This window comes from Enoplosus armatus, chromosome 1, assembly GCF_043641665.1.
Source record: "Enoplosus armatus isolate fEnoArm2 chromosome 1, fEnoArm2.hap1, whole genome shotgun sequence".
Classification (NCBI taxonomy): domain Eukaryota; kingdom Metazoa; phylum Chordata; class Actinopteri; order Centrarchiformes; family Enoplosidae; genus Enoplosus; species Enoplosus armatus.
Genome location: NC_092180.1, coordinates 18,395,300 through 18,414,551, shown reverse-complemented (window position 1 = coordinate 18,414,551; position 19,252 = coordinate 18,395,300). Strand labels below are relative to the sequence as shown.

At 42.5% G+C, this 19,252-nt stretch overlaps 3 protein-coding genes across 3 annotated transcripts; 2 read left to right on the top strand and 1 right to left on the bottom strand.

Annotated features, from left to right (window-relative positions):
- Positions 1-2,821: 2,821 nt before the first annotated feature.
- On the top strand, positions 2,822-6,925 carry acta1b (actin alpha 1, skeletal muscle b). The gene is made up of 7 exons (XM_070908033.1): positions 2,822-2,884; positions 3,765-3,901; positions 4,490-4,814; positions 5,187-5,348; positions 5,770-5,961; positions 6,088-6,269; positions 6,429-6,925. The coding sequence occupies exons 2-7, from the start codon at positions 3,773-3,775 to the stop codon at positions 6,570-6,572; spliced, it is 1,134 nt and encodes a 377-aa protein (XP_070764134.1). The 5' UTR covers positions 2,822-2,884; positions 3,765-3,772; the 3' UTR covers positions 6,573-6,925.
- A 2,121-nt stretch (positions 6,926-9,046) lies between these two features.
- Positions 9,047-10,848, top strand: ccsapb (centriole, cilia and spindle-associated protein b). The gene is made up of 5 exons (XM_070910127.1): positions 9,047-9,110; positions 9,232-9,605; positions 9,699-9,785; positions 10,369-10,571; positions 10,663-10,848. The coding sequence occupies exons 2-5, from the start codon at positions 9,257-9,259 to the stop codon at positions 10,846-10,848; spliced, it is 825 nt and encodes a 274-aa protein (XP_070766228.1). The 5' UTR covers positions 9,047-9,110; positions 9,232-9,256.
- A 4,263-nt stretch (positions 10,849-15,111) lies between these two features.
- Positions 15,112-19,135, bottom strand: rab4a (RAB4a, member RAS oncogene family). Its single transcript, XM_070905905.1, has 8 exons — positions 19,066-19,135; positions 17,896-17,976; positions 17,357-17,471; positions 16,951-17,013; positions 16,691-16,845; positions 16,408-16,503; positions 15,564-15,711; positions 15,112-15,156 (listed from the first exon to the last, which is right to left on the bottom strand). Exons 1-7 carry the CDS (start codon positions 19,079-19,081, stop codon positions 15,596-15,598), a joined length of 642 nt encoding a protein of 213 aa, XP_070762006.1. The 5' UTR covers positions 19,082-19,135; the 3' UTR covers positions 15,112-15,156; positions 15,564-15,595.
- Between the last annotated feature and the right edge of the window lie 117 nt (positions 19,136-19,252).

The following is a 19,252-nucleotide window of genomic DNA, read 5'->3' as shown; positions in this document are numbered from 1 at the left end:
AAATTGAAAATCTCCAACATGACTTCTGTCTGTTCTCTCTTTAAAACAAATCTACTGTACATGCAGCACAGGAGCCTCAGTCGTTGAGCCACACTTAAAAAGGTAGGACCCTCGTGTGCAGCGAGTGTATTGGTTCCAGCGATTGAATGCCGAGGCGTGTGCTATTCTTACTTGCTCTGACACTCTCACCCTCTGTGCTTTCATGAGAGAGAGACAGGGTGTGTTGACTGAAATACAAATCTAACTGAATAGGTAGAAAGGTAGACCACTGTCTCTAACGAAATACATCCATTTGTCTCTACCTGTCTTACACTTCTCTCCCTTTTATTACACTGGCTAAAATACTGACATGTGACCACTATAACACTTACAATAAAAAAATACTATACTTCTAAAAAAAACACTGAAAAATACTCTCCTTGTCCAAAGTCTCTCCTTCAGCTGGCTGAGTTACATTTCTTCTGACAAACTAAACTCATGTTTTCTGCCACCTGCTGCACACGCCCTTTCACCTCCCTCTCTCTCTCCTCCCCTTCCCCAAGTAGACTCTCCAGGAGGCTCCCTCGGCTCTCCTCCCCCTCGGCCCCTCTGACCTCCCCTCCCCTCCACCCTCCCCTCTTTCTCTCACTCCGCGACAACTGCCAGCCCCTTTACATTTTAGGCGTTTCACAGGCCCTCAGAGTCCAAAATGGCTCACAACAAGTGTGTAAAAGTAGCTCTACCTTGCTCTGCAGCCCCCTCCACTCCCTGACCCCCTCCCACCACACACACACACACACACACACACACACACACACACACACACAACACACTACTACGTCTGCCCTCTCTATTTTCACTCAATCTCCTTGTAGACTTCAAAGATTTTCCTCCCTCCCTTGTCTTCCCCTGTTTTTCTTGACATATTAAAGAACCATTGAGGATTCCCTCTAACAGCTCGTGTTGCCGGGGTGTTGAATTTGTATATCAAGTGCAGAAACAATATTCTCTGAAGATGTGCAGGGCCAATTGATGCAACTTCACATTACAGCTGAACTAACAACACCTGATTAAAACAAGTGTAGGAGGAATAAAAAATGTAACTGTCTTTGCTCATCATTCACTTTTCCCTTGTACTCCTCTCCATAAACACAGCCGGTGAATATGTCACCCACAATTCATGCAGAAGCTGTCTGTAGCTGCTGTAATGAGAATCCAGGTCATAAAAAGCTATGTTAACATTTCTCTGCTCCCACATGAATCCAGCTTTAGGTTATGATATGAGAGCACAATATTGTACCAAGAATTATGACCAGCGCTTTTTTATTCAGTATTTCGTTAATTGCTTCCCCTGCTAATCCATATGGATTTTGTCTCATTTTCTATTTTATGGCCTTGCAACATTAGTTGCTTTCAGCAGAGGAATCCCCAGTTGTCCTCAGGTGTCATGTGTCTCTCTCTCCTCTAATTTACCAAATCAAGTCTGTTTTTCTCTGCACCTCTCCTTGTTCCTCTGTCATTCCTCACTTCCTTTTGAGTTTATTATAAGCTCCTTGGCACCTCCTCTTCCGCTCCTTCTGGTCCCCCTGCCGCGACACACACAAACATCCATGTGCATGCATGTGCACACACTGACTTTCTTTCTTAGTTTCTCACTCCTACATGCACGCAGTCACACATGCACACGTGCACATGTGCACTAGCTCCTCTTCTCCAGTAGAGTTATAATTAATCCAACTGCTCCAGTGACAGAGCAGAGTAGCCCCTACAGATGAGGTTTCAGCTGTTGGCCGTTTCAGTGGTTCTCTCCTTATTTATTCAATAAGTCTCAGACAGAGCCGTGTGAATATCAGGCCACGTGGGCTGCAGAGGAGCAGATTTTAAATGAAACTAATTGTTAATGTGCATATGAAAAAAAAAGTATTTTATTGTACGTGCAAGTGTTGCATAATTAAGAAAATGGATCACAGTTTGCAATCTCACCAATAATCTTTATGATTAGTGATTTTTATCACTAATCATAAAGCATTTGTGCATTCATATAAGGCTGCAGATGTGGACAAATACACTTACATAGATTCAAAAAGGCCTCCAGTTTTCTACATGACTCCATATTCGTTCAGTTTTATGCAAGTTGGGCTCAATCAATCTACAGCATTTAATGCAATCAATTACAAATAATCTACTTAAATTGTTATTTGACATTTCATGACTGGAATGATGAAGCACACATACTTAACTGTTTGCACACACAGTGTTCCTCCTCAGCTTTTATCATATTATGCTGTGTTATCTTGTGTTGATCACATATCATGTGAATTGAACACTTAATTGGCACTTTTCATGCTGCAGCACCGTTTCTGGACGTCCTGTCAGTCAGTTTGGGCCCTGGCTCTCTCTGAGGTCTAAATCTGTTCAGATGAGGGCAGCATTTTCCCATTTTAAGGCTGGATGAGGCCTACTAGCAGCAAATCTATAACCCTGGTTGGTAGCAACTGGCGTCTCCCCTAGAAAACTCCCAGTGGCCCGCGCGCTCCTTATACGGCCCTCGAGGTGGGACCGCGAGGCTCGATGGGAGGTCAAAGCGACAGTTCCATATATGGCGCGCGCTCTCTCCTCGTCGGGGGCGCGCAGCGTCACTCACGATCCTCTCCTGGATCCTGATGGATGGAGCACCCTCCTTCCCTCCTCGGGGCGCGCCCCCTTGCTGCACCCCCCACCCACTCCTCACCATCGCCCTGTCAGCGTCCTAATATGGCAGAGGGCCGGGATGGGGGCCAGTGCTGAGGTTTGTGAATGGTGGAGGTTGGGTATATAAGGTGGACGGGCAGCAAGGAGGATTGTAGCTGGTTCAGCAGTAGCACTGGTTGGGTCCTTCTCTCCAAGCCGCAGACACACTCCTAAGGTAAGACCCTGCTAGGACCGGACACTCCTGAAGCCACACAGCCAGGTTGGGACTCCAGACTAGGCCATAACCAAAACAGCAGTGGAGCATCTACAGGGGCAGAAGTCAGACAGGCCTGCCAGGGACAGGACGCCTAGGACCAGATACTACTGGGGCCAGCATGGGCAACACTACTGGAAGATAGGCTAGACTGTAGGAGAGGCCTGCAACTGAAGGAGAGGGAAAATATTTAAGTAGGCTGAGAGGGATCATAGAAAAACAGAGCTGGACGGGAGAAGCTCTTATCTGAACTATCAGGTTTGGAAATTGTCGATAGATAAATTGATAGAGCAGATAAAGTAGATTGACTGATGTGACTGAGGTGCTGATGCAGCAAGAGGCAATGCGCCTTCAGACCAATTAAAAAACCAGGATAGTTTATCTGAGAAAGGTGATAATGAGACAGATTTACCTGGATTTTAGCAGATCTTTGATTTTTGCTTATTCGCATAGGTTTACACTCGCCAAATTAGAATAATATAAAGATATAAAGAGCAAATCATAGTCGAGACTCATCAAATTCAGATAGATATCTAAAGCAAAACAGTAGTTTAGTTCCATATTGTTCATTTTCAGTGTGATTGTATAGGTTTATACGGGCTTATACGTCATGCGTAATGGCCTGTTGTCAGTGTGCCATGGATACATTTAGCGCACGGCTTGGGCCTCATCATGTTCACGCTCCAGTAAATGTTACAATTATTTTTAGTCTTTACAATTAAGACACATAGTGTGAGCTTACAAGAAACAAAGGGGGGGACCAAAAGTATTAGTTTGCAAGTAATTTCTATCACATTACAGTATGTATCTGACCTCTTTTTCCTCCCCTCCTCTCTTACAGAAGCCATCATGTGTGACGACGAAGAAACTACCGCCCTTGTGTGCGACAACGGTTCCGGTCTTGTGAAGGCTGGCTTCGCCGGAGACGATGCCCCCAGGGCTGTGTTCCCCTCCATCGTTGGCCGCCCCCGTCACCAGGTAAACAGCAGAGGGAAAAAAAATCCCATACAATAATAGGAGAGACTAACTGGAAGTACTGATTGTAGGTTAGGAAAAAACAATTCCACAATTATTGTAATAATTACATCTTAGCCAATTCAATATCCAACATAGAGAAATACATTTCAGTTTACACCAATTGTACAAAAAAAGAATAAAGTAAATTGGCCATTCTTTCAGGCAGGTGTACACTATTTTAGCAGAGGTATCCTACTGCAGTGAATAACATTTCTAACTGAGATTTTAATATTTTAGTTGTTTTGTGCAATTACAAACTATTAGGTGATAACAGCGTGGCATTATGTATGTAACTTTGGCTCCTTCTACCACCAACAATGTGGCCTTTGACGCTTTGAGACTAAATTAGTCACAGATGAATTGACAGCCACACAATTGCTCTCTGTCTGTCTCTGTGACCCACGCTGTTATTTGGCACCTTCACGCAATGGTCAACGTGCCTTTTGTGCCACACAGTAAAGACTTTAATCTGTCCAGAAGAAGGTCATACCTCTGTTTGGATTATTTGACGTAACCTTTCCATCATCTCGCCTTCTCTTCCCCCTTCAGGGTGTCATGGTCGGTATGGGTCAGAAGGACTCCTACGTCGGCGACGAGGCCCAGAGCAAGAGGGGTATCCTGACTCTGAAGTACCCCATTGAGCACGGTATCATCACCAACTGGGACGACATGGAGAAGATCTGGCACCACACCTTCTACAACGAGCTGAGAGTGGCCCCCGAGGAGCACCCCACCCTGCTCACTGAGGCCCCCCTGAACCCCAAGGCCAACAGAGAGAAGATGACCCAGATCATGTTTGAGACCTTCAACGTCCCCGCCATGTATGTGGCCATCCAGGCTGTGCTGTCCCTGTACGCTTCCGGCCGTACCACTGGTAAGACTGACAACAACAAACAGCTGCTACTCTTAACACAGACGCAGCTGCCTGAACACACATGATACAAAGAGGCAGACTCCTTTAGTGTAAACTATAATGTAATTGACAAATGTAACTGATACAATTTTATAACAAACGCAACACATAATATTAACTGAGCTATTAATGCGCCATTTATGGCCATTTTGCGCACAACTTTTACGCACAGTCGACCAGCCTTTCTGGGACTGTTTATGTTATCTAAACAGTCTTTATTGTTGGCCCTTATGACATATACATCCAGTGTGTATTTGTAAATCCTTTTAAAATCAATTTTACGCACATTTTGTCGCCTGGACTTTACTAAATTCTCGCATTACCTCTCTCCAGGTATTGTGCTGGATGCTGGTGATGGTGTGACCCACAACGTCCCAGTCTATGAGGGTTACGCCCTGCCCCACGCCATCATGCGTCTGGACCTGGCTGGTCGCGATCTGACCGATTACCTGATGAAGATCCTGACTGAGCGTGGCTACTCCTTCGTGACCACCGGTGAGGAACTCGGCCCTCTCCAAAAACAAAGCATCTTTCTTTCAGAAAGAAGCACTAGACCACTTTTTAGGCAGACTTTATATGGCAGAGTAGAATCTAAATTATTATCGTAACGACATGATTTCTTTGAACACAATTTAATAACAGACTGGACACAACTTGTGTGGCCTATCACTGCCTGTGTGCAGCAAACTATTATTATTTTATTAATTATTAAAAGTATTAACACGCACAGAGAAAGGGGATGTAGCTGTATGTTTAAGAAAAGCAAGCAATTCATTTTCCGCTTCACACATTTCTGTAACTTCGGGTGACTTTCGTAGTTCAGCCCACTCCATTAGTTTGCCTTTACGCACACGGTGTCTGTGGTCTCTGCTGTTCGACACTCTGAATAACATCTCATCAACTTGTCCCCCCACAGCCGAGCGTGAGATCGTGCGCGACATCAAGGAGAAGCTGTGCTATGTGGCTCTGGACTTCGAGAACGAGATGGCCACCGCTGCCTCCTCCTCCTCCCTGGAGAAGAGCTACGAGCTTCCCGACGGTCAGGTCATCACCATCGGTAATGAGAGGTTCCGTTGCCCCGAGACCCTCTTCCAGCCTTCCTTCATTGGTACGTCAGACAATCCTTCATCTTCTCTTATTACGAACGGCACTGGAATTATTGTGCCAGACTTCACCCCCCCCCCCCCCCCCCCCCTCCTGCTCCTCCTAACACTTGTCCCTCTCACCTGACCAGGTATGGAGTCTGCTGGTATCCATGAGACCGCCTACAACAGCATCATGAAGTGCGACATTGACATCCGTAAGGATCTGTACGCCAACAATGTGCTCTCCGGTGGTACCACCATGTACCCTGGTATTGCTGACCGTATGCAGAAGGAGATCACTGCTCTGGCCCCCAGCACCATGAAGATCAAGGTACATATTATGACAACAAAAACATGACAATTTATCCAGAAATTTAAGTATTTTACGCATACATTGATAGTTGGGCACACCAATCTACTGAACAAATTAGTATTAGTATTAAGTGCTGGCACTTTACTAATGCATTTTCTCCCCCTCCCTCTCCTCCAGATCATTGCCCCTCCCGAGAGGAAGTACTCCGTCTGGATCGGTGGCTCTATCCTGGCTTCCCTGTCCACCTTCCAGCAGATGTGGATCTCCAAGCAGGAGTACGACGAGGCAGGCCCCAGCATTGTCCACAGGAAGTGTTTCTAAATCCTCCATCTTCTCCTCCAGCATCTCCGTCATCTCCATCATTTACACCACCAGCTATCTGGGGATCAAGCGAGAAGGAGGATCGACCTCTGCGGCACAGCAACACTCAGCTGTCAATGGACTTTCTGTCTGCGCTGTTGACATTCATATGCAGTTTTTATCTTTTTAAAATGTGCATATCTTGTACCTATTTGTTGTCTGTGTTGCACGGAGAGAGGCTGTGAAAATCCATCACTGAACCATGCATCCACCTAAAAAACTTTAATAAAAAAATAACAACAACATGTTGCCCAACACATGTGAATGTAAGTGTATATACATATTGATAATTTATTAAAGTCCATTATTTGGTATTTCTGACCCTGGCCTTGTTTTTCTATTAAAGGGAGGGTAGTGAGAGAGGATGAAAAACAAAAGCTTTGGTGAAAATTATAATGGAAATACTTATACTAGCATTTAAAAGGTACCATTCAAAATATGTTTGCCTTCGAAACCATCAGTCAATACAATGTAATCTTAAAACTCAATATTTAGGAATCACAGCAATAATTGGAGAAGATTGGGGAAAATGATCGAAGTCATCATAACAGTTAAGCCCAGGGAGGCTTAATTGACTCCACAATTAAACCCCTGCTGCATGACACACACACACACACACACACACACACACACACTACAGCTATTCCATAAACCAATCAGCTGGTCGGGGGCAAGGGGAAGTTCATAGAGGTCGACAGGGGTTTGGCACGGCTCCCAGGATCATAGTTGGATGGGCGAAGCAGGGGGGTGGTGTCTCTCTCTGTCCCATCAGTCACTGCTGGATGGTGGCTGCTGGGTGACAGAGGTAGCGAAAGGCACGCCTTCAGGCTCCGTCAGTCGGGGTTTGACTTGCCAGGAATGTGCCTGCAGCAGCAGCAGCTCCGCTTTAGACCGAGCGGATCAGTTGCCTGAGACACCGGACACCCGGGTCTGAATCCCGTTGAGCTGCCTGCCCTGCACGGCCCCGGCCCCCAGACCATCTTTAGACAAAACCAGACCCCGTGCACAGTGGGGCATCTCCGCAGCCCTACCTTATATGCATAAACACAGCAGATTATCTGGGTGTGGGCTTTGGGTGTGGGTTTAAAGCACAAAGGAGCTGGGCGCGTCTGAGGCAAGCACCACCCTGTGCCCACATCAGTTACCTCACCCCATAGATGTGTTATGTGGCCTATAATAAGACAACCTTCATTCTTTTAATTTGACACCCGCATTTTCATTTCTCAACCTCTCGAGAACACGTACAGGTAGACCTACAAAAGACAAACTTAAGTGCATACATGGATATTCAGCTGTGTATTTTTATTCTTTCTGGAGCCTTTTATTCTTCCTGGAGCCATTAGTGGCTAATTAAAGCACTCTCTAGCCTAATCTAACAAGCAACAAGTCACTCAATTAAGCGTATATGTGTTTAATCTGTGCCTAGTGTTTAAATACAATAATTGTCCTTCCATCCTCTTGTACCAGCTGATGGAAATAATTATCAGGCAAATGATTCACAACCGCCCTGGACTCCTTCCTGACGGGCCACCTGTTGCGGGTGTGTTTGGCTTTTTAAAAACGTCTTCAGGCGGGCGGAGCTAAGAGACGCAGCCTGCGACTACAGCAGCACCCTGAACGCCATCTGTTCTGCTCTGCTTCCGTGAAATCCGACCCCAGTGTAAGTATATTTATGTACACAAAATTAGACTCTTGCCGCCCTGAATTTCAGCGGTCAAGCCTCACACTGTTGTAGATGAGAGTCGGTGGATTGTCAGTGAGATTTTACGTTTAGGCTTTATCTGCTGAGCGCTGACAGGCGATTATCGGCACTCCATATTACCATATGATTAACAGACATCTATAAATAACACGGACACATTTGTGATGATGATTTCATATGGAGCAACGGGCAATTGATTAAACAACAGGCTACATTGACATGTTATAGTGTAATAGCTTATATGATGTTGTCCAAGATGACTATTTAATATAAGCTTATTTTAAAGCGTTGGGATACAAACGCGTCGTATTTCAGCAATAAGGATATACGGTTGTAATGACTTGAAGCACAACAGGTTATAAAGGAGTGTTTTCTTTGCAGTGATTGTGGCTGACCTTTAATTTGGAATATTCAACAGTCGTTTAGATCGCTGCAGCCAATCAGACGAGGAGATGCCAGTTACGTCATCACGTTCAAGACAGTTATGCTGTTAGCGCTGTAACGGTCTATTACGTTTTAACCTGAGCCCAATTTCTTTTTTACAGTAAAACACCAATCGGTTTACCCAGCAGATGTCCGAGTTTGTCCCTAGACTTTTATCTGCATGCCCAGCCCAGAGAAGCGAGCTCACCCCGGGGAGAGGAGGAAGTAGGCGGGTGCTTTAGCCGGGGGAAGCCTCCTGCTGCTCCGCCATTGGTTTTAACGGTCTCCGCATTATGGTTTAAATGTCTGGCGGTGACCTCAAAGAACTGCGTATGAGAAAACGTCTTGGCTGGTGTTTGCGAAGGCGCTATAACGTAATGTTTTTGCAATGTAGTGGATGTTACATATCTCATAGGCCTGTTATGCGTTTGTAACAACGCTAGCTTTTAATAGAGTTTGAGTTTTTCAGCTTTGTGGTCTGTTGTTGGATTTCAGTTCAAAGAGTTTCCAAAGGCACAAGATGGTGACCAAGAGAATCCGCTCGGAGTACATGAAGAAATTCAAAGACCCCAAATGGGAGACGTACACTAAATGTTATGAGGAAATGCTGAAGTACAGGCTGACCCGCAGGCTGCTGGAGCACACACATAACCCCTGGTTCTGGACTGGCTCCGATACTGATTCAGACTCTGGAGGGAGAAGTCCCCCTCCTGCCAACAAGAACCAGGTGCGGTCCGAGACCGGCAGAGACCGGACAGAGGCTGAGCTGGAGGAGTGTGAGGGGGCGAGGATGGATCGAACCACAGGGCCTGTACCCAGGCTGCCCCTTCAAGAGGAGGAGGAGGAGGAGAATGTGTCTGCTGTCCATGGTAAAAAATGAGCTATAAATATGATGGAAAGACTGCACAACATTGGGATGTATGCATGTTACTGTACCGTATAATGTCATTCACTCCTCTCAGGAGTACCAGAGGAGGAGAGAGAGGTGCAGAGAGCCAGCAGCAGAGGCAGTAAACAGTTATCTGTCACTCAAAGGGAACAAGACCGAGGTAATTCAAATTAGAAAGGTACTGTCCATAGCTAGTGTGCATAAGCCCTGAGATGGAGTCAGAATCATGTTCAAAATAGATACAACAGTTTTTGCAAACTTCAAAAATAGATAATAAATATAAAATCTAAAAATGAAAGTCAACACTAGCCTATAACACCATGCTGATGTGAGTAGAAGGGACTGACGTGAAGGGAACACACCAAGTACAAGAAACTGTCATTTACTGATAGTTGGCATCAAATGCTTGATCAGATTCCAGTCTTGTTTACTCTTTCTTTAATCAGATATTTACTGACTACTGATGCCAATTTTAGACTATATTATTTAGCTGAAGTTCTGACAACTGGTTGTGTTTAGACAACATTTAACACTTGAGAATTTTGGCTTTTGGAGAAAAACATGTTTATATACCTCCAAGTTGGGGATTGAAAAATCATTATAGTAAGGTATTTATCTGTACTAGTATCATCTCTCTTTCTTCCTCCTAAAAATATGGTGATAATATCACATTGTGAACCAAGTACCATACAGTATATTACCCTTTGGCGCTGCTTTAAGCTGTTTGTCTTTTCTATTTGTAGAGAGAAACACTGGTGGATTACAGCAGAGTAAACCCTCCAAATCCTGGCGCTCCCAGCGGGTGAGACCTGCACCAACACGGCACCCCAGGGAGGACAGTAAGGAGAGCAGACATCCTTTCGCTCTGTACGGTTCAGGAGAGAAGGACGCAGACATTGCAGGCAGGAAGACGCACAATGTTGGCCCTGCAGCTTCCACCAATGAGGTAATCTTTCTGTCTGTCGCTCTGTAGATCTGTATGTGACTGAGCACAAGTGTCAACAGGAACTGACAGTTAATGTTTATTTTCTGGGTAGATCCATGAGTCGGCTCTACGTGCTAAGACCAGGCGGGAGGTGGAGCGTCAGATCCAGACCCAGAGGACCGAGCGCCGGAGAGCCAAGTCTGCAGACCTGGACAAGGCCAGAAAGTTCAAGGTTCAACCAGAATTCAACCCCTGGCTCACAGAGTACATGCGCTGCTTCTCTGCTCGCTCCCGATAGGACGCACACACACACTCACACACACGCACACATACACACACACTCAGCAGAAATACTTACATCAGGGTGATTCCACAAATACAAAAATAAAGCCATTATTGCCTATCACCCCTGGAGTTTGAATACCCGGAGCGGTAGAATAAAGCCTGGGTTGGATTGATTCACGCAAAGACTCCTAAATGTGTTTCACTCTCACATTCAGGATGTAAACTGAGAAAACCTTGAAATTCACAGTGTGGCTTAATGTTTTTTATATAAATCAATTTTAATATATACAATAAGAAACATTTTACAGGGTAGAAGAGACTCTTTAAAGAAATGATTTAAAGTAAATGTCTAATTAATGGATACATCTACCGCATACAGATATTTTGATGAGAGTAAATGCAAATAAATGCATTTTACAGCCATTTTACTTTGAAGCAGTCCCTTTAAACACAGGCTATACAATGTGTCCATATTCTTTATACAGGGATATCAGTGGACTCACAGGGGTAATGAAGGTGGTCATGCCTTCTTAAAAACGCTTCTGAGATCAAACGTGAGACCACGAATATGAAGAATGTACATATACAGTTATTGTATACACATACACACAAAAACAAACACAATAAAATTGTTTGTATTCCAAAACATCCAGCTAAGCACAGCAAGATGGTTTAATCAATCAAATGTTTTTGTCAAATTCATGCAGCTTTCGATGTGGATAGGCATTTTTGTGCTGAGTGCAAAGTATTGATTGACGTGCAGAAATATGTCTGTTTAAGAGTTTTACAGCTTTTGAACTGGCTCTTGTAGATTTAATGGTAAGGTTTATGGATTGATCCTAACTGACCTGGTTTAGATAAATAATGAATCACTGGCAGTTGTGTGATGTGGCTGTTTCATTTTCACATGAGCTCATTAACACTTTTACATATAATTGACTTAAAATAGTTTCGTACGGTAACTGCATTTGTGAAAATAGATGTGAGTGACTTTTAAAGCCATGGGATGACTATGAACTGAAGGGTCTCTTTTATGTGTTCACTGGTCATGAGATTCTTTCCACCAGAAAAATGTAATATTAAAATTGACATACAGATCATTTAGGTTATTTTCAAAGCATAACAATCAAACGTTTATTGTTGAGGCCAAATGTCTTTATCATTAGTTACTGAATATGCTTTTGAACCAAAAGTGACACATAACAATGGACATAAAGCCGATTACCTTTAGTCAGAAGCATTTACTGCTTAAAGCAGCATACGCTGTAAAGTATGACCAAATCAAACAGCACTTTGATGATTAGTCACCTTTTCATTTGTACAGAATACCTTGATAACTAGTTTTCATGTAATTCATTGATCTTTTGTATCTATGTATAGTTGTTTGTATGTTTATGTAAATATATTGATCAGATAATGTTATTTGTACTCACACAACCTTTGTGTGAAGGGTTCATCAAAACCATGTTGTTTTCAGCAATCATGAGAAGTCATCTCTGTGCCATAAAGACTTGTTCCTTTGCAACTGTAGTTATTGATGTTATTGATGTGAATATTGTGCATAAAAAAGGATGGGAGGATAGGAGGCCTGTGCTTTTTGTTGTTGCAGCTCTGAGTTCAGTGTTACATTACTTGCGTTTATAAAAAATTTGTTTTTCAGTGTTTTTAAGTTATACTGGAATATACTTCAACAACAGATGTGAAACTGCAATATTATGATCCTCTTAATACTGTAGAGACATTTTACGCTTGGTGAGGAGATATTATATTTGTCACGTTTTTCTAGGTTTATTTAGTAACATATAGCAGAGATCCATCAAACCTAAATATTCCTTTAATCCATGATAGTGTCCTCCCACTTAGAGATTATGACTAATAAGACACCAGAAGCACTGAAGTTTCAACTGTTGACAAACTTCACAGCGAAGAATCTGGTTTTCGTGAAAAAGAGTCAGATTGTGGGCTTCTGCTGTTCCTCACATCTAATGTAATCCAATGATCTAATTTACTGTAAAATGCCATGATACTTTACATTTTTATGTTTACATTTTAGGCTTTTAACATAGAGGAAAAGACTGTTGAGGTTAAATGGTGTGGTGCAACGCTTTTAATAAATCACTTTTCCACCTGCTAACTGTTATCTGTTCATCTCTACCAAATAACACAAATTATTCACTTCACTCTCTTTAAAGAAAGACATCTAACATCAACAACACAATGGAACATCTCAAAAACCGTGGATTAAACCAACAAAAAATGCTTTTCAAAGACAAGTGCTATATTTGTAGTAGTTTTTATTTTAAAAACATATGCTTTTATCATACACAATAAATTAAAAATCCATGATATTCATAATGACATGAGACATACATAAATATAAACAAAAGGACTTGATGACATAAACACAAGAACACAGCAACCTGACGTGGAGCAGCGAAAGCCACTATCAGATCAAATCTAATGTGAAATATTTCTACAGTTTGAAGTGTGCTTGATTTACAAGTTGGGCATAAGTGTAAAAAACATTAAAAACATGAGCAACATGTAATGCTTGAATACACCAATGTAAAACAAACCTCTAAACCTGAATCTTCAAATAATTCCCAAATAATTTTGTCGAGAGCATTATGTGGCTAAAAAGTTTAAAACAGGAGACATAAAGTGTCTTTGGAGACAAATTAAAATCAAACACACATCAGATAGTTTCAAACCACTGCTAAAACTTGTAATGTAGTCAGTTAGTATTACCCCTCAGCTGGCCACAGTCAGTGAGGTATTCATGTAAACAGGCATCATTTATAACTGAGAGGGATCTGACATTAGTCATGACTGGAATCCTTTGGATAAAGACGCGTGTGTTACACTGTCAGATTACTCATTTAACTGAATGCTGAATGTGCCATTGTAAATTAAAAGATGACGTAACTTTCATACTCTAAATTATTTAAATGATCTATATCAGAAAGACAAAAATATGCTCAGAATATGTCAGGCTGCCTCTGTTTTTTAATCTATGATGATAAAACTGCATTTTTCTATATAAATGTGTTAGTCCATAACGTGATCCACATCAGCTTGTCCCATATACAAACAAACAGAATTGCTGCAAACAGTACTGCCCATCCATACTGTTTACAAGTTGCCAGTGTATTGTAGCTTAACATGATAATAATACAGTGGAGCATGAAACAGATGCTGGATATGATTTCTACTTAAATATACATATAATATCTCTTCATAATGAAATACTCTGATATTCAGTTTGAGAAAACATGCGTCAATCTGTATATACAGAAACACTGTACAGAGTGTAAGATGCTGTAGGGGCGACAGGAGAGATTTCGAAAGGCAGAGAGCTGCGTAAAGAGACGGGCAGGTAGACCGGTAAGCAGACGTGTAGGAAGGTAACAGAGGGAATGATGGGATGTAAACAATGCAAGACAGTGTAAGAAGGGAGTGAAATAGGCGTACAGGGAGTGCAAATGTATGGGTAGTCAGTTAGTGGTGTGTTTACAACAGGTGAGCAAGAAGTTAACAGCATGTGGATGAAGTACTGTAAGGGGGCATGGTTTAAAATATGTATGTGGTTAAAGGAATAGTTCAACATTTTGGGAGAATTATTTTCTTGCTAAGAGTTAGATGAGAAAATCAATACCTCATGTCTATATCTAAATATCTGTCTAAGTATTAAGCTGGGGCCAGGAGGCGATTATCTTAGCTTAGCATAAAGAGTGAAAGAAGGGAGAAAAGGCTAGCCTGGCTCGCTCCAAAATTCAAAAATCCCCCTACTAACACCTTTAAAGCCAACTGATTAGCACGTTTTTTTTCTCGTTTGTTTAATTTGAACACAAAAAGGCAAGAAAGCAAATTTCCCAAAAACAAGTAGTTGAGATGGAAGGTAGATGGGAATAAGTGAGAAGATAAAATGTACTAAAAAGATAGGGTGGTAAGCAGGTAAAGGGAAATAGAAAGGTGAGAGAGAGAGAGAGACATGTTACATACACGTCAGTAATTCACAGCCTGATTGGAGGGCTGGGGAGGGTTTGGTCCAATAGTGGAGCAGAATGTTGGAGGGTGGGCGGTCTCTGGTTACCTTGGAGATGCTCAGAGTTCTGAGAGTGGGGGTGTGGCTGGGAAGTCATTTCAGCTCTCTGCAGGTGCTGCCATGACAACGAAGGTTTAAAAGGTTCCGAAGGTTCTGAAGATTCCGTGCAGAGGTCGAAGGTCGGAGAGGGGTCACCAGGGTAGCAACCTGAACCCAAGATTGTTTGGGTCCCTCGAGGAGGTTCTTCTTCTGGTCTTCACACAAACCTGAAACACACTAATCACATGCAAACATAATAACATAGCTGTTTACTCCAGTTGGAGTAACGTTGTTTAAACACTACAGTACCCAGATGTTTTAGCTAATTATTGAGCCTTTTTCTTAATGAAATAAACTCTTTTAAAATGTTTAAAAGTACTGAGTCTTGGTCTTTTCGTGGGATATGTTGACAATAACAAAAATATAGAATATCACCAGTCTTATCCTTTAAGTCACACAGGCTGAGTGTTAGGAGGAAGACAAGGAGTGGCTGAGTACAGCAGACGCACAGAGCTGAGAGCAATGAGCAGAATGTCAAGTCGCTCCAGTTCTGACACTCTTATCTAAATCTTATTCTGTGGCATGAAACAGCAAAAATATCCTCATCTCATAATGCACACACGGTGGTACTCTGGTCCTTTCACCTTGTCTGCGTGTGTTTTGCTGGGCTCGTCCACTAGCAGCCACACTCCTGGGTGCCCTGTGGCTGAGCACGGCGAGGAGAGCGAAGCTGTCGTAATGCGGCATCGCCATACTGGATCCCTGAACCCATCCTCTCTGGATCCAGCTCCCCTGAAAAAGAGAGACAAGGTGAGTGGAGAGACCGGGGTTCATGTTGGGATCGCCACCAACTCTGAAAAGATGGTGATTTTTGTGAGTAATTGTAATCTATTAAAGATATTATTAGCAACCAGCAAGACAGCTGTAACAGGAAAATGGTTACAGACTGAACCTCCAACAAAGACTGACTGGGTAGATACTGTGACTAATGTTCAAAGTATACAGAGAATGACTCTTACATGATAAATTCTTGCAATACTGGGAAAAATGGATTGTGTTTGTGACCTCATGAGATGATTACTGATCCGTTACAGTATAACGTTTGTATGAATGCATTGGTGAGCAGCCGTTTGTTCCACTATGTTTGGTTGTATTTCTATGCTTCTTTAAAAGTATAAAAAAATAATAATAATAATAATACCAAGTTTAACTAATCTGGTTTGCAGATGATGTCTTCTCTCCTCATGTGATAGTATTTCTGTTTATCTTGTTGATGCTCTCCTGGAACGATGCTCCAGCTAGTTGAAGGTTTAGGGGTTGGGGATTGTAAGTGATGGAGTTATGCTTTGTGTCTGAATTTAACTCTTAAAATTCTCTATGAGAGCTGCTACTGGAGACATACCTAATCCTGCCTTGTTGATCCTGTTAGGATAAGAAGGGATTGTGAGTCTGGGGGTTAGGGTTATAGGTGAGGATTGCAGTTCCTACCTGACTCTATCTTGTTGAGGATTTTCCGAGCGCACTGGACAAAGGCCTCTTCAACGTTCTCCCCCGTTAGAGCACTGGTCTCCAAGAACATCAGCTCTGACACACACACACACGATTTCAGTTGCAGACACTAGTAGGCATATGGTATTTCAGTCCTTTGTAGTCTTAACAATACCATCAATTCACTGTGAGCAGCATCATTCTTTCTTTTCTCAGAACAGATGTACATTTCTTGAGAGAAACTATCAAAGAATCCCACTTGATCACAAACTGACGATCTTACCGTTCTCCTGAGCGAAGCGTGAGGCCTCCAGGAACGTGACCTCTCTGTCAGCGTCCAGGTCCTTCTTGTTTCCACACAGGATGATGACGATGTTCTGACTGGCCAGCATCCTGGCATCGCTCAGCCATGTGGTCAGAGCGTTGTATGTCTCTCGACTGCAGTGTACAGAGAGAGACAAAGAGACAAAGAGACAGTTACTTTTTAGAGAGGAGGAGGGACTGGCTGAAAAAAAGAACATATTCTGTGATTGGCTGATTCACCTGGTGATATCATAGACCAGCAGGGCTCCTGCTGCTCCTCTGTAGTAACTCCTGGTCACAGACCTGACACACACACACACACACACACACACACACACACACACACACACACACACACACACACACACACACACACACACACACACACAGAGATAAACCCATAGTCAGAAGGAGCAAAATCTTTGTCACCCTGTTTTTCAAAGCAGACATATTGGTTTGAACTACGGAAATTAATGATGGCTCTGTTACAGCCATTAATGCAATGCAATGCGGTGAATTAACGTAATTACTTAAACCTGTGTTTGATGAGCCAAAATGTCTGCGTTGTGTTGAGAAAGAGGCTACCGGGATATCATCTGCCAGGTGGTAATTGACCGTGTACAGTTACGTTGGGATTTGTCCCTACCTGAACCTTTCTTGTCCTGCAGTGTCCCAAATCTGCAGTTTGACCATTTTGTTCACCACATTGATGATCTTAGAGCCAAACTCCACTCCAATTGTGTGGTTGGATTCATCCTTAACTGGAAAACAAAATAAAACATGGCATGTTATGGTTATTATGATTATGATGATGATGATTATTATTATTATCATTATTATATAACTGCAATACATAGTGATGGCCAGCAGTGTATCTTTTCAGTAAAGATACTGAAGTACAGTGTAAGAGAATGAATATCATTATCCAGACTTAACACATCTCTAGAGACACACTGGTGTCTCTGAACGTACATTTACATTTTTTGTGTGTTATAGCCTACAATACGGTGTGAATTACATCTTAATTAGGGTGTAAGCATTTGTCTGAAAAGCCACACTATTATAATGCATATTATAATTCTTGGGCTTTTAGACAACACTACAGTACTGCACTTAAAATAGAGGCCAGAGCAACTGTCTTTTAACAGTAAATAATGAACGGTGTGTTGCATCTTTCTGACTTACATCTCTTCTCTATGAACTGGTGCAGCAGGCAGGATTTGCCTGTTCCAGCATTCCCAATCACCAGGAATTTAAACAGGAAATCTGAGGATGGGAACACAAAAATAGCAGTATTTATAAACATATAACACAACACAAGATCTGTCTACTGTTACAGCAATCATGACTGTCACTAGAACCAGACTAATACATGAGCTGGGGTGATATTTTCGGACAATAACAGCTTATTACACTTATATTAGTATCATATATGTCAGTTGACATGTATTAAGAAATTGAAGTACAGAAATGTCAAAGACATGTTTGTGATATGTAGAAACAGTGTCACCATTCTACAGCCACCAAGCTACCATTAAATCAGATCAAAAATACTTTATTAAAAACCATGTTTAATTTAAGTATTTGTGTTAATTTACAAATAGCAGCAGACATATTGTTGGATTTTATAACTCTCAAATATTGACATTAGTATTGCCCTCTAGAATCCATATCCATACCATCATGAAATACAGCAAAACACAATACAGCATAGTAGTATACAGCTTTGGGGTGTACAATTATGAACAGTTATGCTTTAAATTGTAGTTAATCCATAATCATAATCAGCTGTGGTAATATAATCATAGCTCATTCATTGGGATTGGGGAATGTGAGTTTATCCACAAATAAACACACTAAACACTGACATGTATGGATGGTGGTGGGACTGTACAGTAGTATCCCAGCTCCACTTCAAAGTCATGGTCATCCTAGTATAAAACGGTGAAGCTAAGACAATCCCTCACAAACCATGAGTGTAACCTCAATAGGTATCCCCTACATTTCTTGCATTATGTCTAGTTTACAGGAAACACAGCTCAGTCGGATCTTTATGTCAGCACCATCATCCCCAGCCCTGTCCCCAGGTATCAGCGTCCTGTCCATGCCGCTAACCTCACAAACTCGATGCATTTTGTCTTCACGGCGACGGTATAGTCTGCTGTGTAACCTCTGTGGTATTACTTACGCTGACATGCCATATTTAAGGCCAGCAGCCTTCACCAACGGCTCGGTTAGCCTGTCAGCTATCTATTTATGATGAGAAAAAAGCTCTCTCGACACACCTGCCTCGTCCCATTTCTGTGGCTACATGAAGATGTTAATGGTGGCCACTTGTCAACACAGCCTCCTTACCGTATGACTCCGACATCGCCAGTGTGGCGTTTTGACAGCAAAAAGGAAGGAAGGGAGAAATGGAAGTTGACAGGCGGATAGCTAGCTAAGTGAAGGAAAATAGTCGTGTTGATGATTTCCGCGGATTCCAGCTGATTTTCCCCTCCGACTTCCCGTACGTGGTTTGTATTTTCAAAATAAAAGCCAC

Bases quoted from the DNA above. Each gene is read 5' to 3' on its own strand.
- acta1b (XM_070908033.1), top strand. From the start codon at position 3,773: ATGTGTGACGACGAAGAAACTACCGCCCTTGTGTGCGACAACGGTTCC. The intron at 5,349-5,769 runs GTGAGGAACTCG...GTCCCCCCACAG, and splicing joins CTACTCCTTCGTGACCACCG to CCGAGCGTGAGATCGTGCGC. The intron at 6,270-6,428 runs GTACATATTATG...CCTCTCCTCCAG, and splicing joins CCAGCACCATGAAGATCAAG to ATCATTGCCCCTCCCGAGAG.
- ccsapb (XM_070910127.1), top strand. From the start codon at position 9,257: ATGGTGACCAAGAGAATCCGCTCGGAGTACATGAAGAAATTCAAAGAC. The intron at 9,606-9,698 runs GTAAAAAATGAG...CACTCCTCTCAG, and splicing joins GAATGTGTCTGCTGTCCATG to GAGTACCAGAGGAGGAGAGA. The intron at 9,786-10,368 runs GTAATTCAAATT...TTCTATTTGTAG, and splicing joins TCAAAGGGAACAAGACCGAG to AGAGAAACACTGGTGGATTA.
- rab4a (XM_070905905.1), bottom strand. The intron at 17,472-17,895 runs GTAAGTCAGAAA...TTTGTTTTCCAG, and splicing joins CCAGTTCATAGAGAAGAGAT to TTAAGGATGAATCCAACCAC. The intron at 16,846-16,950 runs GTGAATCAGCCA...TGTACACTGCAG, and splicing joins CTGGTCTATGATATCACCAG to TCGAGAGACATACAACGCTC.